Genomic DNA, 26592 nt, shown 5'->3' with positions numbered 1-26592 from the left:
CCATGGTTGAGAATCTTGGGTCAACATCACCCTTATGGGGCATGGCACTGCCACATGGCATAGTCCAATCTTTGGTCTCCAGTGCTGTTAAAGTGGAAGTAAACCCTAGTAAAAAAAAAAAAAAAAAAAAACCCTGCAAGACAAAGGCATAATGAGCTATGTATTACTTACCTCAAATTAAAGCCCCGGCAGCGGTCCACATCCCCCCCTCCGGCCGCTGACATGTCATCCTGGAGTTACTTCCAGGTATTGCGGCTCTGTGGGAGCTGCCGGTAACTACACGAAGACTGAAGCAACGCCACATAGGTGCCATTGCTTAAGTTTGCCCCAGTGCGCATCTGCCGATCACATCGGCACATGCATGGGACAGGGGATATCTCCTAAACCGTGCAGGTTTAGGAGATATCCTGGGTAGCTACAGGTAAGCCTTAATATAGGCTTACCTGTAGCATAAAGTTGTAAAAAAGGGTTTACAACCACTTTAACAGGCACATGTGCCCAGACTATGGATGATAAAATAATTACATATTCTTAACAAGCAGAAGAAGCTTTAAAACAAGCCATCCTTAACCTTTCTAGGTGATTGAAATGTTCAGCAATTCCTTCCTAAAGACCCACAAAGATCACAACAAAGACAAAGTCAGGTTTCATCTGTTCAAATCAGCTTAGAAACATCTGAGGGCTTGTTTTAGATGCTTTTACTAATCATGAAGAATCTTTAAATATTCTGGGCACAGGTTAGGCAGTAAGTAAGGGCACATGTGGTCCTTCCTCTGGGCTCTCGATGCTGGATGAGACCCCTTGTTGGACACCTTTAAACACTAATGGAAACTGGAAAGTAACAATTTGTACAAAAATATTATTAAACCATTTAAAAAAACATTTTTATTGACTTTAAAATTCTTACCTCATGTATGGTGAACTAGTTAGAGGTAAAAACACAGTTTTGCACCATGGGACGGTTAAATGCCTCTGTTTACATTTACTGTACAAGTGCGATTTGACAGCTGTTTATTGGCTACTCATTACCTGATACACATATGACTATGGAATGTCAGGCTCACCTTGGCCAATAACAGTAAAAGATGTACTGACTAAATTTAAAAGCATATCCTTCATAAGTAGACATTTTAAAATGTAAGTGTTGGCACACAGTTGAAATACGAGGGTGTGTGAATGGTCTCAATGGCCAAAAAAACGTGCAATGCTGCTAGTGTATTAATCCAGACATCCCTGCCAGAGAGCAAATTCAGGTTCCAACCTCAATTTCTCTACTGCAAATACAAAAAATACAGCTTGGTCAAGGACTGCTCAAAATTATGACTGGACAGTACAGGCACAGCAACATCCTGAGGCCAAGCCCGATACCCAGTGACCCCTGGGCTGTTCTATTTCACTGTTCAAATGAACCCACAGGGCACTATAAAAGATTAAATCACACCTCATTTATTAAATGTGGCTAAATCACTAATACCTATTTTTATTGGAAACAGCAGACCATTTATTCTAGAAAACGATGGTTTCAAAGTATAGATCAGATATGTTAAATGGAAGAACTTACCTAAGACCAATGTCAATCTTCTTCCACCTTCAATAAAATATGGGCATGTTGTTTGGTTTCCAAAACCACCCTCTCCTACCTAGAAATCATGCCTTCTGAAACTTCCCAAACTTGGCGAGCCAAGCAGCACTTATGCAATGCTACTTTTTTTTTCTTCTCTTCTTTTTGATTAGAGCCGAGACCAGACACCCAATATTTCTCCCTCCTGCCCCCTCCTCTACCCCCTACATTTCTCTTATTCCTGTACCTTTGACCTACTTTCTTTTACCTTTTCTGGCTTTTAAGGACTCATTTACACTTGCTTCGGCTTCAACACATATTAAGGCCTAGTTTACACTTGCTTCAAAACATGGCTTCGGACACGCTTTGTTAAAGCTATCTGAATGCCAATCAAAGCCCCTGTAACTAAATAAAATGGTAAGCTTACAGTCCTGTTTTGCTTTGCTTCAATTTATTTATATGTTGCTTTAGTTGTGCTTCAAAGCGTCTACAAAGCATCCATAGAAGTCTATGGCAAAGCTCACTTAAAGCCCCACCAAAGCCTCAGCGAAGCCCCACCAAAAGCCTCAGCGAAGCCCCACCAAAAGGCTCATCGAAGCCCCACCAAAAGGCTCATCGAAGCCCCACCAAAAGGCTCATCGAAGCCCCACCAAAAGGCTCATCAAAGCCCCACCAAAAGCCTCATCAAAGTCCCACCAAAAGCCTCATCAAAGCCCCACCAAAAGCCTCATCAAAGCCCCACCAAAAGCCTCATCAAAGCCCCACCAAAGCCTCATCGAAGCCCCACCAAAGCCTAATCGAAGCCCCACCAAAGGCTCATCGAAGCCCCATCGCAGCAACACCAAAGCCTCATCGAAACCCACCAAAGCACCAAGCAAAAGCAAAGTGTAAACAGGACTGTAAGCCAACCATTTTATTTAGTGACAGGAGCTTTGACTGGTGTTCAGAGAGCTTTAATAAAGCGTGTCCGGAGCCATGTTTTGAAGCAAGTGTAAACTAGCCCTTAGTCTTTCATTCCCCACTCACCTGCAAGAAGTATATAGTTTGTAGTAGCCTCTCAGACATTTTTTACTGTTTCCTACTCCGAATTCATTGTTTTTCAGTTACACGTTTTCTATAGGTTTGGAGTCAGCAACCTATGATGTCCATTGTCTACTGCTCCTGTTGAATGACTGCATGTATAAGTGCAAGTTTTATTTACCTGATCCTCCGCTCCTCCAGCAGGCAGCACTCCCTCATGATCCTTCCGCGTCATTGCATCCAGTGCAGGGCTGTGGACGCTGCTCTCATCATGATAATGTCAGGACCCCAGACAGTGGAGCGAGCGGGTGCAGACACTGCAAGGACCAGTCTAGCTATGGGGAGGAGCTGGAGAAGTGGGTTAGCAAATTTGTCTTTATTGTTCCCCTAGACATAAACGAGCAATTAACCCTTCCTTGCAAAGTGGGCAGGGGATCATTTTTTTTTTTTAATCTGCCCGGAGTTGGGCTTTAAGTGCTGGATTGACATAAGCTTCGCTATGTTGTAGAGAAGACATTCTGTGCTGCCCTGCCAAAGTTGTAGAAAAACATGGAACTTCCTTAATCCAGGGCTTTCAGACATGAAGGTGTGATCAAAAAACTTAACTTGAAAATTATTTGTCATTTATGATCCATGGCTTTCAGAAGTAAAGCGAGAATGGGCCATGATACTAGAACTAAGCTAATTCTGTACTAGAAGAATGCAAAAGTTGAGAATGAAGATTTATAAAAGGCAGCTGAGATATATAAAATTATCAGCTTGGAGATGCATTTGATCCATTATTATCTTCCATTCTCTTAACATTCCCAGAAGGGAATATTTTCCTGTCATTGAAAATCCATTCCCAGTGCTCCTGAGAGATGACAGGAATCAATTACTCGGTTCTTTCACCATAATATCATAACTTCATTTGTCTGTGTGTTTAGCTAATGTGTTTTATTAAAGCAACCAGTCTTTTTTTTTTTTTTTTTTTTTTTAGATAAGTATCTACCAGGGATTTTCAAAGCGAACCAATGGTTGCTCATGTAAAGTAACAGGATTGATTTAAAGTGGAATTCCAGGATAAAACTAACTAATCGTGAAAATGCTCCCTTATAAAACCTATGCAAGAAAGATATACAGTATATACTTACCTGCTTTCCCTGTGTAAGCCAGACACGGATGCAGGGGAGAGGACAAGAGATTGATCAGCCTGGAATGCCTGGGAGTAGTGATATCACCCATAGGCTCCTATGGCCCATCTGGTATTAGGGTTCCCTGCTCTCCTCTGCGGCCGCCATTGGCTGACACTGGGGGCAGATGGATCACATGAGGACACCGTAGCAATCTGAAAATAGGTAAGTATATACATCTTTTTTATTCCGGTTAGCCATCAAAGGTGTTAGGAAGGAGAGTGAGCTTTTTTAATATTAGGTGGAAATCCAAGCAGAATTTGATATTCCACGCACCAACTTTTTCAAATACTTACAGCTACGTCACGCACTACAAAACACAATCACAACACGCTCCCCTCCAGCTGACTGACCACACATTGATACTGGGAATCTTTATGAAAGACAATAAAAAAGGGAATGATCTCTAGAGCCTATAATATCCATAATATCTTACTTAATGTCATACAGGACCCTTCCAGCCTGCCCTGTAGGCAAGGTTGGGAGGGGCGTATTAGGGGTGCTGAAATTAATCGTTGCATCGCGATTCGGGTGTCCCCGATGCGGCATCGATGCATAAGGACCTGAAAATCGATTGCGGGTGACGTCATGACGACTAGCCCCCCCCCCCCCACCCAGGAAAGCACTCGGAACGTTTTTTCAAAATTACTTTATTTTAATAAGTGCTGTATTACAATGGATGATGTGCCCCGCTGTATGTGCTTTTTAAAAAACTATGTCACTTCATACTGAATTTCACAGTAGTATGATACATATGACTCCTGGCCCTTCCCGTCCCTCTCCGCTCTCCTGAGTCCTGACATCAGTGGGGAATTCTCAGCCCCGCCCGCCTCTCCTCTGATACGATAGCTATAGTCAGCGGGCAGAGCTGAGAATTCCCCGCTGATGTCAGGACTCAGGAGACGTGAGAGGAAAGCAGAGAGCGGCGGGACGGGACGGGAGTCATATGTATCGTACTACTGTAAAATTGGGTATAAAGTGACATAGTTTTTTAAAAAGCACATACAGCGGGGCACATCATCCATTGTAATACAGCATTTATTAAAATAAAGTAATTTTAACAACAGTAAGTAGACAGTAGAGTACCAATGTGTACTCTACTTCTACTTACACCTCTCGCTCCATGCTGACAGGTCCCTGGCTATCCTGTGCACATTCCACTGTTAACTCCTAGTGTGCTGGAAGGTGCAAACAAGAATGCCAAGGAACTGTCAGCACCAGTGGTGGCCCGTGCATTGTGTGTGGGGGGGGGGGGTTAGTGAAGTGATGGCTGCATTTAATGGGCACAGGTGGCTGCATTTGACGGGCACAGTGGCTGCATTTGACGGGCACAGTGGCTGCATTTGACGGGCACAGTGGCTGCATTTGACGGGGGAGGTTCAGTATTTTTCAGTTTGTTTGTGCCCCCCAAAAAATTTTGAGCACCAGCTGCCACTGGTCAGCACAGAGACAGTACAGGGAACTTCACAGGGCTGTTTGTCATCTGTGGATTGTATTCCCTCCTGACCTCCCAGCAGCAGTGTGTGTGAATGCCTGTACCCTGCAGTGCACAGGATTACTGCACTTTTTAAGGGAGTGAGGTTATTTTTAATTCAAAGCGGAGTTCCAGTCAATTTTTTGTTTATGATAAGTCAGCAGCTACAAAAAAAGTATATCTTCTGACTTTTAATAAAAAGACAAATCACTTGTCCCACAATCCAGAGACGTGGCCACCCAAACCCACCCTTCTCTCCCCTGCCTGTCCACAACGCTGGCAATACTACTGGGGGCATCCAGCTGTGACAGCTTGCAGCTTCCCAGACGGGTGGGCATGTCTCACTGCGCTGTCCTGCATAGCCGGGCAATCTTTTGGGAACTGTGATGTGTCCCAGAAGATTGCAGGGTGGAAGGGCCGCCTAGGCGGCCCAAGCGGAAGTGGGAGCTTGTCGGTAATCATGATGCATCACGGAATCGAATCGAAGACCAGATAATCGTAATCGAATCGAATCGTGAGACCAGTGAAGATGCGCACCCCTAGGGGATATAGGGACCATAGATGGGGAAACATGGGATCTGTGCCTCTCATCTGCCCCTTTGGTATCGGTATCCACCTCTCAAAAACTGTCACATTTATATCTGATACACAGAGTATATAGGACTCCTGTACGGCTACACAAATGGGGGATTAGGGATACCGAAATGTCAAGGTGATCATGGGGACCTAATCCACATGATGTGGAAGTGCCCCAAACTTTTCCGTTATTGGAAGGAAGTTCTAGATGTAATATCACAGGTTTATATGATAACTATTCCACGAGAACCAGTTGTATGTCTATTGGGCGCACTGGACGAGGAGGCTTTAAACCCCTCGGCTCATATGGCGGTCTTACGATTACTGTATGTTGCCCACTAGGAAGCAATGGGTGGAACAAGTCAACAAATTACTAATAAGAGAGAAACTGACATACCAACACAGAAATGTCCCACATAAATTCTATTCATTATGTGAGGCCCAGCACATTTGCTTAATGCGGCTAAAGCCCTTATCCCCCGCCATTGGAAACAATCGACCATACCCACATTACGTCAATGGCTTTTGGAGGTTGATCACATATATTACATGGAGGATTTCACACATTCTCTAAGAAATAAAGCAGATCTGTCAAAGAAGATATGGTCCTGCTGGTTTGCTTACAAATACACATCCGCCTATGCGGAAATCATGTCTCAATCAAAGTAATGTATTGTTTGCTATCCTGTTAGGTACAGGGACTTAACTGAGGCAGACCCCTCCCCCCCCCAATCTCTTCCCTCATCTTTTCTTTTTCTTGATTTCCCACTTTTCTTATTTCTGGTCTCATTTTACTCTATGCAAGTTAGATGTGTTAATCAAGGCTACCATGGAAGAATCTACAGTAGCCTCCGCCTAATGCAACCTTTTTGAAAAAGTTACTATACATGACTAGACGGAACCTTGCGATTCCGGGACATAATTAAAAGTCGCAGAATGACTTATACTGGAACAATCTAAAGTACATATCTATATTACGCAGGCCACTGATTGTTAGAATGCTGTGAGATCTATCCACTGTGTTGTTTACGCTTGCTTGTATTGTGTTTTTGTTTCTTAATAAAAACATATTAAACAAAAAATTATGGCAGGCCCAGTTAGGTGTCCCAGGATTGGCACCACATCAGCTGATTAAGGACAGGCTCTTACAAGGGTAGAGGGCTTGTGGAATCCCAATTAGTGTCTATCAATGCCTTGCAACACATACAATCCCAAGGGATCCAGAAAACGCTGGTGGGTAGGGGTAGGGGTATTTGATCATCTCTAAAAAAGAGCGACAATTTTGAAAAAAACAACAATATTTTTTACTTTTTGCTATTTGTTCAGGTATATCACACCCTCAGGGCTCTGAGGGAGTTTAATTAACTTTAAGTACTGTGTCATATAATGAAATTTTATAAGAAAAGAGGAGAAAGGGAACAAAAGAAAAAAAAAAAAAGAGAGCACCTATAAAGTTCTGTATACACTGTACTAATTGACAATATACTACAGAAAGTCAAACGTTTTGCTGTTTTGCTACTGAATGTCATATATCATGTACTGTGAAAGTCAAAATGAAAACTTTTTCTGATTAAAAAAAAAAATATTATGTATAGCCTGGAATTCCACTTCAATGCCCTCCTCCCCAGCAGAACCAACCTTTCCTCAGCTTCCCCACTGTTCCATTTAACCACAGTGAGTGAGCAAAGGAAGCCCTGTTTAATAGGCACTTGTTTAATTGGAAGAATGGTCAAACATTCCCATAGACACACTCCTAAACCTTGTGGACAGCCTTCCCAGAAGAGTTGAAGCTGTTATAGCTGCAAAGGGTGGGCCAACTCAATATTGAACCCTACTGACTAAGACTGGGATGCAATTAACCACTTCAGCCCCAGAAGATTTTCCCCCTTAATGACCAGGCCATTTTTTGCGATACAGCACGGCATCCGATTAACTGACAATTTGCGAGGTCGTGTGATGCTGTACCCAAACAAAATTGGTGTCCTTTTTTCCCACAAATGGAGCTTTCTTTTGGTGGTATTTGATCATCTCTAAAAAAGAGCGACAATTTTGAAAAAAACAACAATATTTTTTACTTTTTGCTATATTAAATATCTCCCCCAAGAAATGTAAAAAAACAAATTTCTTCATCAGTTTAGGCCAATATTTATTCTTCTACATATTTTTTTACATATTTTTGGGTAAAGACAACCGCAATAAACGTATATTGATTGGTTTGCGCAAAAGTTATAGCGTCTACAAAATAGGGGATAGCGTTATGGACTTTTTATTAATTTTTTTTTTTTTCTACTAGTAATGGCGGTGAGCAGCGATTTTTAGCGGGAATGAGACATTGCGGCGGACAGATAGGACACTTTATTGAGACCAGTGAGATTTATACAGTGATCAGTGCTATAAAAATGCACTGATTACTGTATAAATGACACTGGCAGGGAGGGGGTTAACACTAGGGGGCGATCAAGGGGTTAACTGTGTTTCCTGGGAGGTGTTTAACTGTGGGGAGAGTGGACTGACTGGGAGTACAGAGAGATCGCTGTTCCTAATCACTAGGAACAGACGGTCACTCTGTACTTCCCCGTCAGAACGGCGATCTATTTGTTTTTGATCCCCGTTCTGGCTCTCTGTGGAGTGAACGCTGGTGGCCGGCGGGCATCCTGGCCAAGCGCATCAGCTTCCCTGCCGTGCAGCGGGCGCATGCCTGCTATAGCTGTTAAAAGGGAACGACGTACAGCTATGGCAATTCGCGGGAATGAGACAACCTGCCGCAGTATAATGATAGCGGCTTGTCTTCTATTGCATCCATGTGGCCGGGGGGGGGGGGGGGGGCGCCAGAGAGCCTCGGAAATACTCGGGGACAGCTCAGCTGAACTCGGAAACCCTTGGACACAGAGTATTTCGGAGTGATTCTGAGTATTTCCGAACAGCTCCGAATGTCACCGGCGCCCCCGCACCTCTGGCCGAATGCAGTACTGCACACCCCATCGGCTTGAATCCTGCTCGTTTTGCGAGACAACACTCGCAAACCGAGTCAGGATTTAAAAAAAAAAGTTGCTCGTCTTTCAAAACGCTCGTTAACCGCGTTACTCTTAAACCAAGGTTCCACTGCATGGACCAAGTTTGGAACATCATGGTAGGGAAAAGCCCATTGTGGTCATATGCCTAGTCACACTTTCCATATTCGCTCACTTTCACACAAAGTCCAAACATACACCTTCTATAGTATAGTAGAAGATGCCAAATTATGAATTTGCAGAAATAACAGAATTTTAACTGTAATTTTTTTGAATGCCGTAAATCAAGAGTTTGTGCAATCCCAGGAGCTAGGCAAGCACAGCACATAAGAGTTCTATTTTGTGCCCCTCCCATGGATAATGGAGGAGCTTTTACTTTGACTGTGAAAGATATTTTTTTTCTTTGGGATTGGATATATACTGTATTGCAGCTTATTAGTCCTTGATGCAACAACCATGACATCTAATTTTCATTTTTCTTGAACAGTTGAGCCCAACATTTAAAGATAGATTGAACAGTTGAACCGAGGATTTAAAAATAGATCAAACAGTTCAGCCTAGAATCTAAAAATAGATCGAACAGAATCTTAAAAAAAATATATATCGAGCCTAGACCTATGAAGGTATGCTGTGGCATCTTCACCAAGCCATCAGTAGCAGATCCTTTAAGCCCGGGTTCACACCACAACGGGCTGCGGATCGCACAGGAGCGCTGTGCGTCCCTGTTCACCGTTTCAGGGACGAATCAGGGCCGATTCTATGCCTGAATTCGGCCCTGAAACGCAGCCAAAGACGCACAGCATTTTTGTGCAGTGCGCACCGCAGCCGCCCCGGAGATATGTGAACTGGCTCCATAGGGAGCCAGTCACATTCTCCTGCTATGCGAATTAGAGATGCGGAAATGCACCTCTAATTCGCATAGGTGTGAACCCGGGCTAAGTCCTGTAAGTTGCAAAGTGAGGCCTCCATGGGTTGGACTTGTTTTAATTCAGCATATCCCACAGATGCTCCACTGGATTGAGAGCTGGAGAATTTGGAGGCCAAATCAACACCTTGAACTCGCCGTTACATAGTAGGCGAGGTTGAAAAAAGACCATCAAGTCCAACCTATGTGTGTGATTTTATGTCGATATTACATTGTATATCCCTGTATGTTGTGCTTGTTCAGGTGCTTATCTAATAGGTTTGAAATGATCGATGCTCCCAGCTAAAACCACTGCCTGTGGAAGGGAATGCAACATCCTTACCACTCTTACAGTAATGAACCCTCTACGCAGTTTAAGGTTAAACAGCTTTTCTTCTAATTTTAGTGAATGGCCGCATGTCTAATTAAATTCCCTTTCATGGAAAAGTTTTATCCCTATTGTGGGGTCACCAGTACGGAATTTGTACATTGAAATCATATCCCCTCTCAAGCGTCTCTTCTCCAGAGAGAATAAGTTCAGTGCTCACAACCTTTCCTCATAACTAATATCCTCCAGACCTTTTATTAGCTTTGTTGCCCTCTGTTGTTCTCTGGACTCTCTCCAGTTCCAGTACATCCTTCCTGAGGACTGGTGTCCAGAACTGGAAGAGATACTCCAGGTGCGTCCAGGCCAGAGTCTTATAGAGCGGGAGAATTATCGTTTTATCTCTGGAGTTGATCCCCTTTTTAATGCATGACAATATTCTGTTTGCTTTGCTTGCAGCAGCTTGGCATTGCATGACATAGCTGAGCCTGCCATCTACTAGGACCCCCAGGATCCTTTCCATCCTAGATTCCCCCAGAGGTTCTCCCCCCAGTGTATAGATTGCATTTATATTTTGCCATCCAAATGCATTATTTTACATTTTTCTGCATTAAACCTCATTTGCCATGTAGTTACACACCCCATTCATTTGTTCAGATCATCTTACAAGGTTTCCACATCCTGCAGAGAAGTTTTTGCCCTGCTTTATCCCATCCTCCAGGTCGTTTATGAATAAATTAAATAGTATTGGTCCCAGGACAGAACCCTGGGGGACCCCATTACTCACCCCGGACCGTTCTGAGTACTCCCCATTTATCACCACCCTTTGAACTCACCCCTGTAGCCAGTTTTCAATCCATGTACCCACCCTATGGTCCATGCCAACGGACCTCACTAACGTACAGTAAACGTTTATGGGGAACTGTATCAAATGCTTTTGCAAAATCCAGATACACCACATCTACGGGCCTTCCTTTATCTAGATGGCAGCTCACCTCCTCATAGAAGGTTAATAGATTTGGCAAGAACGATTCTTCATGAATCCATGCTGATTACTGCTATACCGTTGTCATTACTAAAATCTTGTATGTAGTCCCTTATCATCCCCTCCAAGAGCTTGCATACAATTGATGTTAGGCTAACTGGTCTGTAATTCCCAGGTATGTATCTCGGCCCTTTTTTAAATATTGGTGCTACATTGGCTTTTCTCCAATCAGCTGGTACCATTCCAGTCAGTAGACTGTTCGTAAAAATTAGGAACAATGGCCTGGCAATTACTTGACTGAGTTCCTTAAGGCCCCTTGGGTGACTTCTTAAAGGAGAAGTCCAGCCTGAGGTTTTTAGGCTGGGCTTCTCCTCTGGGTCATAGAAGTGCAATTCGTTTTGCACTCCTGTGACCTGTTTTCAGCGGCGAGTGGTCTGAAGTCCGCTCTCCGCTGACGTCACTGCAATCATTCGAGGCACCACGTCATCCCAACTTCCCAAGTCTGGATCCGCCAGCTGCCTTGACTGATGGCAGTCTCATGTCTTAGCGAGCCACTGAGATGGCCGCTTCCCGCCCCTCCACAGTTCATTGCTCCAATGAGCGTGGAGGATCAGAGCAGGAGAGATGCTGACTGACAGGCAGCATCTCTTCGCTCAGGGAGGAGTGAGAACTGAGCCATTGGCGATGTTCGGTGGCTTCGTTCGCAGTGCTGAGACGCTGGGGGACAGCTGGAGTATCGGACCGATGCTGCATCCACCTAGGCAAGTATGAATTCCCCATTAAAAAACAAAAAAAACCAAACACATACTTCTCTTTTAAAGGTTAAGTTTTTCAAGTCTATTTCTAATTCTGCTCTCTGTTAGCCATGAGGGTGCTTCCTGTGACATGTTATGAGGATAAATATTGCAGTTTTGGTTACTGAAGCCCCCCGATTCCCTTGTGAAGACCGTCGTTGTGCTTCTCAAACCATTCTTGAACTATTTTTGTAGTGTGGCAGGGTGCATAATTCTACTAAAAGAGGCCACTGTCATCAGGGAATACTGTTTTCATGAATGAGTTGTATTTGCTCACCAACAATGTTTAAGTAGGTGGTGTCAAGTAACCTCCACACAAACAGCAGGATCCAGGTTTCCCAACAGAACATTGCCCAAAGCATCACACTGCCTCCGCCAGCTAGCCTTCTTCCCATACTGCATCCTGTGCCATCTCTTTCCCAGGTGAGCGACGCACACACACATCCGACCATCCACATGATATAAAAGAAAACGTGATTCATCAGACCAGGCCACCTTCTTCAATTGCTCTATGGTCTAGTTCTGATGATCATGTGCCCACCGTAGGCACTTTTGTCTGTGGACACGGATCGGCAAGGGCACCCTGACTGGTCTGCGGCTACGCGGCCTCATATACAGACTGTGATACCCTTTTTTCTGCTTTCACCACATCAACTTCAGAGACGTGTTCACTTGCTGCCGAATATACTCCACCAATTTTCAGATGCCATTATAACAAGATAAGTAATGTTTTTTCACTTAACCTATAAGTGGTCATAAAGTTTTGGCTGACCGGTGTATGCATACATACAAAATATTTCCTATGCACTATGTTTGTGCCCTACTGCCCAGATAACCACGCACAAGAACAGGGGACACTACATTCCTTCTATAGAATTACAGGCCTCTAACATGCTTTACCTTATTGTACTTAGATTGCTCCTGCAGTGGAATGCCCTTGTTCCCGTGTAGGTGTGTCCTTGTGGGCATGTGCTGTTATAATTACAGGAGAAATGTTCTAGGCACAAGCTGGTGTGCAGGTGCCAACAATTAAAAAAAACATTTTCAAGGACTAATCAAAGAACTCAACCTGCTCCTGATATTGAAGAACTTTTCATAGACTTATTTTAAAATTAAAATAACTTGATACATAATATGTGATAAGAAGCATCTAGGTATGGAGTGTTAAAACTTCACTTTAAGCCCCTGGTCACATTGGTGTAACTTGTCATGCGATTGGATAGTTTCAAATCGCATGACAAGTCGCACCCTATAGATCTCAAATTTTGTGTGTGGGAAATTCCGATGGAAAATGTCCGATGGAGCCTACACACGGTCAGAATTTCCGACAAAAAGCTCCCATCGAACATTTTTCGACGGAAAATCCAACCGTGCGTACGCGGCATTAGGCTGCAATTTACAGAAGTTTGCAGGTACAGTGGAACCTTGTTTTACAATTAACGCGGTCAACGAGCGTTTTGAAAGACGAGCAACTCTTTTTTTTAAATTCTGACTCGGTTTGCGAGTGTTGTCTCACAAAACGAGCAGAATTCAAGCTAATGGGGTGTGCAGTACTGCATTTGGCTCGAGGTGCGGGGACGTCGGGGACACTTGGAACAGTTCGGAGCCATTCGGAAATACTCGGAATGACTCGAAAACACACGGAAATACTCCGTTCCCGAGTGTTTCGGAACCTTTCCGAGTTCAGCCGAGCTGTCCCCAAGTATTCCCGAGGCTCTCCTGCACCCCCCACCCCTGGCCACATGCAGTATTGCATGTAATAGAAGTCAATGCGGAACAAATTATCTTCGTTTCCATTGACTTCTATGGGGAAACTCGCTTTGATATGCGAGTGCTTTGGATTACAAGCATTCTCCCGGAACGGATTATGCTCGTAATCCAAGGTTCCATTGTACTACAATTTCATGGCACAGAGACTGCAGAACTAAGACAAGCATTTAAATTTAAAACATATCTAAAAACCAATCACTATAAGCTCATAAGCATGTATATTCATGTAATTTCAAATGTTGTTTTTAATAGTTTTAAATCTGCCGTTTTTGTTCAAATAATACCTGGAGATTCTACTATGAAGGCCTTGTTAAGGCAGAACTAAAGTTCCGTGGTCATTCATTGTGGGCAGGCAGGCTCTTTATTGCAGAACAGACATGCAAAGTCTATTCTGCAATAAAATACACCTACTTGCCTGCTCACAGTGGGGGGAGATTTACTAAAACTGGTGCACACAGAAACTGGTGCAGCTGTGCATAATAACCAATCAGCTTCCAGGTTTTAGGGCTGGTTCACACCTATGCATTTTTTAGAGCGTTTTCAGTTTTGCAGAAACACACTAGAGTCCATTTAACATGGTTTCTATGGATGTAGTTCACATCTGTGCATTTTATGGAAAGGGCCAGGGACTTTTTTCTGGTTTTTGGTTCCACAGACTTTAATAGATCAAAAAATGTGTATTGAAAAACGCAAAATGCACCTGGAATATGCATCAACTGCAACCTGCATAGGTGTGAACCAGGCAATATTATCAAAGCTTAAATCGAACAAGCTGAGGATAGAAGCTGATTGGTTAATATGCACAACTGCACCAGATTCTGTGTGCGCTTGTTTTAGAGATGTGCGCTTGTTTTAGAGATTGCCAGAGATTTCTCTGGCATGTAAACTGCACTGCACATGAGCAGCCTAGCTTACAGTGCCGGCCTGATCCCTGTGTGCCAGGATGACTGGCTCCTGTGCATGCTCAGTGAGCCGGCTAAAGAAGGTGGCCAAAGACCGGCGCACAGAAAAAGATGCAAGCGCCTGCAAGAACATTGACCCTTGGAAGTAAGGTAAAGTGGAGTCCCCCCCCCAAGAAAATTAAAAGTCAGCCGTTACAAATAGTGTAGAACAGGCGAACTGAGCCGCAAGTGGAAGTGGGTACCTGTCAAAACCAGACAAGTGGAGAATCCCCTTCTGGGTGGAGCTCCGCTTTAAGGCTTTCCCAACACACATTATGCGTTCATTGTAGTCAATATCAGGAAGCCAGTTCTAGGTAAGGATGAGCTTAGGTTGTTCTGATCCCAGTCTGAACCCACCTGAGCTATCCGCCAGGAAGTTGTCACTGCACAAAGCCACTCATAAGTGGCCAAGGCATTCCCTTGCACATATACAAACCCCTTGTATACATGTGACTGTGGGGCAGGGAATGCCTTGGCCATATATGATTGGCTTTGTACAGTGACAGCTTCCTGGCAGATAGCTCAGGTGGGTTCAGACTGGGATCAGAACACGACTGAGCTCATTCCTAGCCCTAAGCAGTGATGTGTAGCTAATGCTGAAACAAGCTGTAGACAAGAGAAGCTGAACAGGCGGGAGGAGATCAGCAACACTGAGATGCAAATATAGGTTAAAAAAATAAAATAAAAGCATTTCATGTAATTATTTACAATACACGGCGCTTAAACATACAGGCCCTGACCACAGTGCTGGAGTGCTTTCCACCTCCTGGAAGAGGCGCCAGTGAGGAACACAGACATCTGACTGGGTGGGCGAAAAACTGCTTTCAATGTTTCTGTTTTTTTTGAAGAAAGGTTCAGAATAGACGAAAGTGGAGTTGGGTGGGAGTCAAATCTCATTTGGAGATGAACTCTAAAGTATCACTATAGGCAAAAAGTTTTTCATTTTTGTTTACAGTAGGGGAGGGTTATAAGCCCTGTCAGTTTTTTTTTTTTTTTTTTGCCATCTGTGTCCCATTGGGGAGATTTCCCTTCAATTCCTGTCCCATAGCCAAATAGGAAGTGAGAGAAAATCCCTCAAAAGTGAGGAAATCTCTTGCTGTCGCTTAGTGTCCCCATTGGAAGATGCCCCAGCTATTACTGTTCTGGTGACAGGCATCCAAAGAACAAAGATTGGCCGCACTCCACTAGCCAGGGAAATACAAACTTTACTGTGTAAATCCATATCAAAAAGGCATTAGTTTCCAAATTAAAGGATGACAGCAGTTGTTAACGAGTTTCACATAGTAAAACTAAACTAAGGACTAAGTGCATTCTGCGTGAAACGCGTTAACTACTGTCGTCCTTTAATCTGGAATCTGTGATGTCTTTGTAATAAGGATTTTACACAATAAAGTTTGGATTTCCTGGGCCATTGGAGTGTGGTCAACCTTTTATTCTTTGAACGCTTGGATTATTACAATCACGGATCGGACCAGCATCGCACAGTGGAGGGGCTGATGTATGGGGAATCCATCTGGAGCGATGCTTGTCTTTCATTTGTTCTTGTGACAATAATGGTAAACAAGATAAATAGAGAGGGTGAATCTCCCTAATGGGGGCACAGACAGCAATAAAAACCTGACAGGTGTTCGAATTCCTCTTCACGCTATCTAAAAAAAGTTTTGCCTTTAGTGGTACTTTAACCACTTTCTGCATGGCGGGATTGGCATCTGTGAAGGGCACTGACTGGCACTTTGGGCAATGACTGGCACTGAGGACACTGACTGGCAGCTGATGGGCAGTGATTGGCAGATGTGGTGGGGACCTCTTATGGGGGCTGAGCTGATAATCAATGCTCTGATTATCAGCGCAGACCCCACCTCTGACAGGAGAGCCGCTGATCGGCTCTACTTGTCAACGCAAACCGAGGAAAGACGTTTACGACACTTCCTGGTTACACAATGATCAGCTGTAATTGGTCACAGCTGATCACATGGTAAAGAGCCTCCGTCAGAGGCCCTTTGCTTCTTATCCTGCTGGACGTCATATGACATGCAGTCAGGATAACGCAACCACCGCCAGCGGGGGGGGGGGGGGCCCGCGCAGCGATCGGTGGTGTGGTGTGTCACTCTGATTCAAGGTGGATGGGGGAATCCTTCCCATTGAGGTATTAAATTCTGACAGTGGGGAGCCTTCCCCACCATCCGAATACAATGAGCAGTGTTCCCGGCTGTAGCCAGCAGCACTTATCGTTTGGGAAAGACACGACAGGCTGGCTGTACACAAGTTAAACGATAGATCAAGTTGTGCACAACCAGCTTGTCCATACATAGAACAAAATTAGGTGGGTTCCTGCTGAACTGACTGAATTTCGATCCTGTTTTGCTAGCTTAAGGCAGGACATGCGTTTTCTTTCCTGCAACTACGGGATGCAGGAGAGAAAACCGCATGATTTGCCCATCAACCCTGACTGCAGAGCAATTGTGTTTTCCAGCCGGGAAGGGGAGCTGTCCCTGCTGGGAGAATACAGTGACTTTTGATAGCGGCTACAGCCGTTGGCATTAACCACATGTAAAAATCCAACATGCTGGTTGTACCCAAGCCCATCAAGGGCACACACGAGGTTTGATTTACTAACGGGAAATAGACTGCAAAATGCAAAAAAAATTAAGTTGCTCCAGAGCTTAGTAAATGAGCAGAAGCTCTGCTGACTTCCATCATCCAATCATGCGCAAGCACAAATGCTGTTTTTTCCATTTTCTTGCACATTGATTCTTTGCAAAGTGAAGCTTTACCCAATTTACTAAGTCCTGAGTGCAAACGTACTTTGCAAAGTGCACAGTCTATTTGCCTTTAGTAAAATCAACCCCATAGAGTGTGCACTTAGCATGTGCAGTTGCCCTGATTTTCCTTAGTAAATTTAAATTTGGTTATGTGTCACTCTGTAAACAACACCCAAACAAGTGCAACGAAAATATATATAAAAAAAAAAGGAAAGTAGGATTTTTGCTTGCACATGGTAGAATGAAATCAGCAGAACTTCACCGCATTTACTAAGCTCTGGAGAAAATTTTTGCACCATCTATTTGCCTTTAGTAAATCCACCCCACAGACTACATCTTGTATAGCAGTGTGTACAGCAAGATTCGGGGCCCATTCACATCATATGTTGCCCAACGCAGTCCCATTGCATAGAAAGGCACTCTGCCCTACAGCCTATTGTTTCAGACTCTCTGAAAAAAAAAAAAAAAAATATGGCAAGTTGCATTTTTTTTGCAGCATGCTGTGATGCACTATATTGCAGCTCATTGCACAGCACTGCAGTATAGAAAGGAATAAAATGTCATTTTGCAATGTTAAAAAAAGCGGCAAACAACATGATGTGTTCCAACAATGCAATGAAACACCCCTGCACACCAGCAGGCACGTATTATATAGAGCATAATCTGTGCCCAGTTGTGTGGCTGGGCATGGGTACTTTCAGCATGCTCCAAGCAGCTTTAACCATCTTCAGTTGCAGGGTGGAGTTTTGAACTCAGATCACATGGCAATACTGGCTGTTACTAAACAAGCTGCTAAATAAGTTCAAACGAATGCAGCTTAATATATATAAGTTAACACCTATGCATTTGCTGTGGCTCGTGTTTGTGCGGGCACAGCAGCCCATTCATTGGCCTTTGGTAAACACACAAGCTTTCTGCGAATGGTCCCGCAACCTCCTGGAATGTGTGTCTGTCCCAAGAGGCTGCGGAAGAAGGCAGGGCAAGCGGCGTCATCCTTACTAAACTGTTTCAGCCCCGGAAGATTTTACCCCCTTCCTGACCAGAGCACTTTTTTGCGATTCGGCACTGCGTCGCTTTAACTGACAATTGCGCGGTTGTGCAACGTTGCACCCAAACAAAATTGACGTCCTTTTTTTCCCACAAATAGAGCTTTCTTTTGGTGGTATTTGATCACCTCTGCAGTGTTTATTTTTTGCGCTATAAACAAAAATTTTGAAAAAAAAAAAAAAAAATGCAATATTTTTTACTTTTTGCTATAATAAATATCCCCCAAAAATATATAAAAAAAATATTTTTTTCCTCCGTTTAGGCCGATATGTATTCTTCTACATATTTTTGGTAAAAAAAAACAAAACGTAATAAGCGTATATTGATTGGTTTGCGCAAAAGTTATAGCTTCTACAAAATAGGGGATAGTTTTATGGCATTTTTATTAATAATTTTTTTTTAATTACGGCGGACACATTGGACAATTTTGACACATTTTTGGGACCATTGTCATTTATACAGCGATCAGTGCTATAAAAATGCATTGATTACTGTAAAAATGTCACTGGCAGGGAAGGGGTTAACACTAGGGCACGATCAATGGGTTAATTGTGTTCCCTAGTGTGTGTTGTAACTGAAGGGGGAGGGGACTGTGTACGGGAGATGACAGATCACTTTTCATACTCTGTATGAACAGACGATCTGTTCACATACACAGATCCCGGTTCTTGGTGTGCCCCGAGCGATCGCGGGAGCCCGGCGGTAATCGTGACCGCTGGGCACTCGCGTCCGCTCCGTGGGCGAGCAGGGGGGCGCGCGTGCCTCCAGCGGCACTCACGCGCCCCTAGTGGCCACAGGGCGAAGCGACGTTACATGACGTTGTTTCATCCAGCCATGCCATTCTGCCGCAGTACAACTGCGGCGGCTGGTCTGCAAGTGGTTAAGGAAGGGTTGTGCAAGTGGGAGCAGGTACCGATGAATAACGATGGGTATTTACCCAGCCACCCCCCCCCGCGCTGAGTGGAGTGCTCTGGTAGGGGGGGTGTCCCCCTGTCAGAACAGAATAGCTCAGCAGAGATCGCTGTACTAAAATCAAAACTGAGTTTTTTTCCTTTTAACCCGCTGGGTTGAATGAAGAAAAAAAACAATTAAAAAAATGGGGTGTACTAGGCTGGGGGGGTTGTTAAGGAACCAGCAGCACAACTTCACTTTTTGAGTGAAACTCCGCTTTAATCATAGATTTAGCGTGGACAGGTGGAACGCGTTAGAAGGGTAGAAGCTGAAGTGTGTGCCATTACTAAAAGTGTCAAACTGCGATGATGTCATGGAAGTGCGGCCCCTTTCTTCATTGCAGTGGTCTTCACCAAGTCAGTATTTGCATATTTGGGGGGGCAGTCTTGAGCGGGGGGGGGGGGGGGGTGTTTATCTCCTGTGCAGTGTTATACAGTATATCCCTCATTGATAAAGCTTCATCAGACTGCTAAATGCAGTTTCAGATTGCGGCACCATTGCTTTTCCTCCAGGTAATGCTGTATTCATCCTTTATAGATAACACAGATGTGATATTTCCTACCAGTAGTGTACATCTGACAACAAAGCAAATTAAATAAATATTAAGCTTTCAATAAAATATCAATAAGGTTTATCCCAAATGGCACTTCAAAGTGCAATCACAAGACATCTTTTCACATTTCCATACATATGATATGGTGTCATAGCCTGTGGGGTTTTTATCTAACAACAATGGTGTCTTCTATATACATAATTAACATGTATTTTGAAATCAAACAATAGACAAGTCCTTACTGGCTTTGCTTTTTCTAGTCTAAACTGCTAATGGTGCGGTCTTGTTTTCCTAAACCTTCCTTCACGCAGAGAAACGAGATGAACTGAATTCATCCTAATTCCCTATCTCAGAGCCTCTGTTGCTGGTAGACATTGCTTATACCTTCCCTGAAGGGTTCTTTAACTTTTGCAGTAAGTGTGCCACCCTCTGAAAAGTGACCCATGGGGAATTACTTTTCAGAGGGCAGTAGAGTAGCAGCAGCTGACAGGTGTTTAGGAAACACTACTGCCACCTCCTGGATGGCTTTTTTAAATTTATTTTTAAATTACTGGATGGTAATTATACATTGCAGGACCGTGTCACAACTGTGACCCAAGCATTTGGTTCTCTGTTGTGATGTGGCCCCATGGAACTCAATTGTCAAGTTTGACAGGTGGTATCGTCTGTCAGACTCTGCAGCCCGACTTAAAACTGCACGTCCGCGAAGTAAAGCATTGCGGCAGCTTCATGTGTACGGCGCTGTCCGGCTGTATTATTAAAGTTCAGGTGGGCAGCCAGGGGGTGGTGTGGGAGCGCTGTATACACCTCCTCTGCCATTGAAATAATTGGCCAGCGCTGCCGAAGCGCCTTGGCAGCAGCGCTTCGAACCCTTTTTCACCCGCTAGCGGGGGTTAAAAGAGCCCCGCTAGCGCCCGACAGGGCCGCTAAAACTAGCAGCACTTTACCACTAACGCCCCCCCGGTCCCAGTATGAAAGTAGTCTTTGCAACTCCTTTCACTGCTGGTGCTTGAGGATTGTAATGTACTGGGGCGTTCTTTTACCCCAATGCTGTGAATGTTTAAAATAAACTCTGGATGTAATACAGCACATAACCAGATTTCTGCCCATTGAGATGCAGTCTTGCTCAGCAGGTACAGGCTACAATTAAAGTCTTCAAGAACTCTCCTCAAGCTGAAAGCCTGCTTCTCCCTTTTGTTTAGTGGAGTAGAACATGAAAGGGTAAAGGGACTAATTGTAATGGGGCGACGCTATACACATCAGAGACTACCACGTTTAGGCATACAGTACCTGTCATTTTAAAAGGAAAGTAACAAAGCTGAAGGTTATAAAAAATAAATTAAAAAAAAGATAGATAGATAGATAGATAGGTATATATATATATATATATATATCACATAACTAACCAATAATTATGGATGTCCCACGATGTGCAGGCAGCTGGATCCTGGAGAAATCTTCTCTGCAGGGATGCCTGTCTTCTTCCTGTCTCTGAATTTCTAGCATTGAAATGATTAATAGCTTTGGCTCTTCAGGCAGAAGGACAGTACAGCTGGTCTAAAGAGGTCTCATCCCCTCCTTTCTCCTCCATTGACAAAGGTTCCTTTATTGATTATACTGCTAGTAACACAATCTGTGAATGGTCTGATCAGTCACAGGATTCTCTCCTCCATTCACAGATCTTGTTAAGGCTCAACCTTCCAATGGGGACACCTGTTGTAGTGACCACTAAGAGTGGGATAATCTTCACTAGAGATTTGTTCTCACTTCCTGTTGCATCTCTGGGACAGGAAGTCAATGAAAATCTCCCCAATGGGACACAGACAGCAAAAAATCAGGGTGTTTTACCCATTATTTGTTTTATCAAAAATCGGAAAAAAAAAAAATGTTTTGGCTTTATAGTATATACACTTTAAGGCTGATATCACAAGAGTGAGTCTGCCACTAGTGACAAATCACCTGCTGCCAGATTGCCAAGAGGCTGCCTGTCTCTCCCTATTGAATTACCGGTACTTCCTTGCTAGCTACAAGGCAGTGAGAGGTCACTCCGGCACTGCCCCGAATGCCGCTGTACCTCGATTGCCAGCAATGGGAGTGACATCTCGCTGCCTCAGCTAGCAAGGGATCGATTTCATAGGGTCAGATGGGCAGCCTCTTAGTGATCTTGCTGATGCCATTTTTTTATGTACCATAACATTGATCATGCCGGGTTTTACCTACAATAATTGCTATCGGCTTCTATAGGCGCTATCAATAGTAACTGTCTTCTCTCTGCGGGGATGGCTTCCCCACCAGGAGAAGACAATGGCCTGGCAGGAGGGATTCCTGCATCAGCACTGTCTGTGTTGATGGGGGAATTGAGCAAATTTCTTTCCTGCAACCTGTGGTTGCAGGAAAGATATTCGCTTAGTGTATAGCTTTCCTTACAGGCTAGTTGTACACAAGTTAATTGATGGATTGATTTGTGTACAACCAGCTAGCCCACATACATAGACTGAAATTCGGCTGGTCCCTGCTGAACTGGCCGAATTTCGATCTATGTATGGCCGACTTAAAAAAAAAACAGAAGTTGAAATTTAAAAAACATGTAACCCCCCAAAAAATGAGCTGGGAACGGTTAAGACTTCCCCCTATGAAAAGTAAGGACTCAAGATGGGTGCTGAGACAATGGGGGTTATTTATGAAAGGCAAATCCACTTTGCACTGCAAGTGCACTTGGAAGTGCAGTCACTCTAAATCTAATGCCCTGTACACACGGTCAGACTGCCAACGGGATAACCTCCGTCGCATTTCCGATGGAAAGATTTAGAACACGTTTTCTATGCCCGTCGGAATAGCCGACAGAAAAAGTCCGATAGGGCGTACACACGGTCAGAATATCCGACCAAAAGCTCCCATTGGACTTTTCCTGTCGGGAATTCCGGCCGTGTGTACGCGGCATAAGGGGTAGCTCTGAAATGAGTGGAAGCTCTGCTGATTTTATCATCCAATCATGTGCAAGCTAAAATGCTGTTTTTTATTTTCCTTGCATGTCCCCCTTGGATCTACAGCGACTGCACTTCCAAGTGCACTTGCAGTGCAAAGTGGCTTTTCCTTTAGTAAATAACCCCTAAAGTGTCTTCAGCACCCATTTGTGCTTCGTCTACATTCAATTCTATGGGCTGCCTTCGCTCCGAATTGAACGCACACGCAGCAGACAGGGCTTCAGTACGGAGGACGGCTGAATGAGCCCTAACCCTGATTTATTTGTGCAGATACAAAGCAATGTACAAAACCACCAATCAGAATGTATTCGTCATTGCTCTGCCTGCACTTACCTTATAAAAGGTGAAATCTGATTGGTTACTAAGGGTTAATGAGATCTACACATCCTTACTACTTTCTACTTTGCCTCCAAAGTGCTGCAAGAGATCAGGAAACGTTTCCAAGTCATAAATGAAGAGGCCGGCGTTCTGAGCTCGAGTCCTCAGATCACCCCACTTATAAAGAAGAGGCTAATACTATTTTCAGAGCAAGCATGGTGTGTAATATCAGAGAATAGGAGGCATGCACAGGACTCTGTGCCTCTGACTTACACCAGCCTGCACAAAGTTATCCAAAGTCACTTTCTCCTGTCTGCAGTGACAAGCCAGTGTCACCATGTCACATGACCTGCGCACACTGCAATACATGATAGACAGAGGGTCTGTGATCACTGACCTGTCATGCTGGAAGGATTGCTGCAGCCTCCTATGAGTGATAAGACAATCTATAGGGGAGGACTTCCTTGTTTGTCTGTCTGTCTGTCCCTCCCATAGCTCTGATGAGCCTCAGTGACAGCAGCAAGGAACCAAACCCAGCTTCAGGTTACACCCAGAGCTTCCTCCCCTTAAGGTGGAACTGGATCATTGCTGCCAATGGCTCCCACAGCCTCTTCCTTCCGCAGCCTCCAAAACCCAGCACATTTTAACTCCTTTGTTGCCTGAAGAAACTATTGTGCCATCGATTTTATTCTTTATAACAATAACATGAAGAAGAGAATTTAAATAACCTTAAATTATACGTGAACCCTCACCTTGTAAAACAACCCATTTAGTTTAAAATAGAAATAAGAGGAAAAACATTTCTGTATATATATATATATAAAACATTATAAATAAAAATAAATTAAAAATAGATAATTTTTTTCCCAGTTTTTTAAAGCGACCACATACCCTCTGTTCTCAGCTCAGAGCTGCCTAATGTCGCGTACACACGAGCGGACTTTACGACAGACTTGGTCCGACGATCTTTACGACGGACTTTGTAGCGTAGGTGCACCAGACTTACAAACGGACGGACTTGCCTACACACGATCACACAAAAGTCCGTCGGATTCGTACGTGATGACGTACAGCCGGACTAAAATAAGGAAGTTGATAGCCAGTAGCCAATAGCTGCCCTAGCGTCGGTTTTAGTCCGTCGGACTTGCATACAGACGAGCGGACTCGAGTCCGTCTGAAAGATTTGAAACATGTTTAATTTCTAGGTCCGTCGAACTTTTGGGGAAAAAAAGTCAGCTGGAGCCCACACACGCCGGACCAAGTCTGCCATAAAGTCCGGTCGTGTGTACGCGGCAAAAGGAAAAAAAGCAGCACATTGGTCTTCCCAGTGAATGGCTGTGCAGAGGGGGGCATGTCAGCACAAGTTAGGTCATTGGAAGAGAGCAGGCTGAGTTGGGTTTACATATTCTTTAAAGCAGAGTACTGTAGCTCATGTAGTACTGTAGCACCTGACTTTTAGTCTTAGGACACTTACCTGTCCTGGAATCCTGCGATGTCGGCACCCCGGCTGATGGTTCCATCAGCTCTTGGGTGCTGCCGCCACCGTTCGTAGTCACAGCCGCCTTCCTACTGCGCATGCGCAAAGCATGCTGCGTTTTCTGAATGGCCCGGCGGCCGGGGAAGGAGGAGGGGGGCTGAACTTCCAAGTAATCTCGCCGCGGCGAGATTTCTCGGAAGTGGGGACGAGTACCTGTCAAAAACAGGTACCCATTTCCCTCCGAAAGGTGCTCTGCTTTAAGACTTGGTTTACACCACAGAAACGAATCCAGGTGCGTTCTGGATGTGCGTTTTTAATGCAATTTTGCTGTGTTTTTGATGTTTTTGATGCATTTTTTTCCCTCTTTTTTCCCAAAGTTTCTTCTTTTTTCTGCTGTAATGCACTTTTGATGCGTTCCAGTGCGTTTTTGATGCATTTTCCCGCGTTCTAGCACAAACTTTTTTTTTTTTTATTTGCACTGGAACACATTGCACTGGTGTGAACTAAGGGCCATTGGAACCCAATTTAACCTACTGTCCATGCATTTTTGATGCAGAAAAAAGAATGCACTGAACTGCATCTGGTTTTTCTGCATCAAAACCACATGGACAATGTTTAACATGGATTCCAATGGCCCTTAGTTCACACCAGTGCAGTGTGTTCCAGTTCAGTCAACAAAAGTCAAACGTTGCATTCTTTCTGTATGGAACATATCTGGAATGCGGCAAAACGCAGCAAAAGTGCGCCGGAACGCACATATCTTCAATTAGGATGAAGAAATAATAGGGTAAAAAACGCTCCAGAATGCATAAAAAATGCGCATGCAGAAATGCATCTAGAATACAGAAATTGTGGTGGGAACTGGCCCTTAGAGTATGTTTACACCAAGTGCGGTGGGACTGTGTTGGACGGCTATTAAAGCACAATCCCACAGCAATGAAATGACTTGTCACCTACCTGACCACAATGTGGTGGTGTGCCCTGAGAAAAGTATGGCAGTATGGCAGGCCTTATTTTTTTCCTGTGCAGTGCAGTGTAAGGCAATCCACCACCTTGCACCACACAGCAGCCAATAGAACTTAATGAAATGTCACCATGTAACATTTCAAAAAAGTACATTAATAAAAATTTTTAAAAAGTTAACAGCGTGATGCGCTGCAGTCGACACATCGGCACCGCTGTGATTCCACCGCTCCCTTGCTGCACACCAGATGCTGCATTGTAACGCAGCGATTGGTGTGTACATACAGTGGGGAAAATCATTTTTTGATCTCCTGCAGATTTTGTAAGTTTGCCCACTTACAAAGAAACGAAGGGTCTATCATTTTTATCATAGGTGTATTTTAACCACTTCAGCCCCGGAAGATTTTAACCTTTTCCTGACCAGAGCACTTTTTGCGATTCGGCACTGCGTCGCTTTAAGTGACAACTGCGCGGTCGTGTGACATTACACCCAAACAGAATCGGTGTCCTTTTTTTCCCACAAATAGAGCTTTATTTGGTGGTATTTGATCACCTCTGCGTTTTTTATTTGTTGCACTATAAACAAAAAAAGAGGGACAATTTTGAAAAAAAAACGCAATATTTTTTACTTTTTGCTATAATAAATATCCCCCAAAAATATATATCTATATAAAAAATTTTCCTCAGTTTAGGCCAATATGTATTCTTCTACAAATTTTTGGTAAAAAAAAAAAGTCGCAGTAAGCGTATTATGATTGGTTTGCGCAAAAGTTATAGCGTCTACAAAATAGGGCATAGTTATATGGCATTTTTCTTATTAATTTTTTTTCTATTAGTAATGGTGGCGATCTGCAAATTTTATCAAGACTGCGACATTATAGTGGACACATCGGACACTATTTTGGGACCACTGTCATTTATACAGCGATCAGTGCTATAAAAATGCACTGATTACTGTGTAAATGGCACTGGCAGGGAAGGGGTTAAACACTAGGGGGCGATGA

At 43.9% G+C, this 26592-nt stretch overlaps 1 protein-coding gene across 5 annotated transcripts in view; it reads right to left on the bottom strand.

Moving 5' to 3' along the window:
- The window catches only part of CARD19 (caspase recruitment domain family member 19), a 64436-nt gene that overhangs the window by 27035 nt on the left and 10809 nt on the right, over positions 1-26592 (bottom strand). For 2 of the 5 annotated variants that reach the window (XR_012235248.1, XM_073592319.1), the window contains exon 1: positions 21253-22320. The exons of 1 other annotated variant lie outside the window; for it this stretch is intronic. Coding sequence is in view for 2 of the 4 variants with exons in the window: in XM_073592319.1 (XP_073448420.1) it covers positions 21253-21352 (100 nt within the window). In the remaining 2 variants the exon portion in view is untranslated. Of the gene's footprint in view, positions 1-2762; positions 2930-21252; positions 22321-23545; positions 23697-26592 lie in introns of those variants that run through there. 2 more of the 5 variants (XM_073592322.1, XM_073592321.1) reach the window with 2 other exon arrangements.

Source organism: Aquarana catesbeiana, linkage group LG07 (assembly GCF_042186555.1).
Source record: "Aquarana catesbeiana isolate 2022-GZ linkage group LG07, ASM4218655v1, whole genome shotgun sequence".
NCBI lineage: Eukaryota > Metazoa > Chordata > Amphibia > Anura > Ranidae > Aquarana > Aquarana catesbeiana.
Note: the sequence above shows the minus strand (reverse complement) of the source record. Positions and strands in the feature narration are given on the sequence as shown.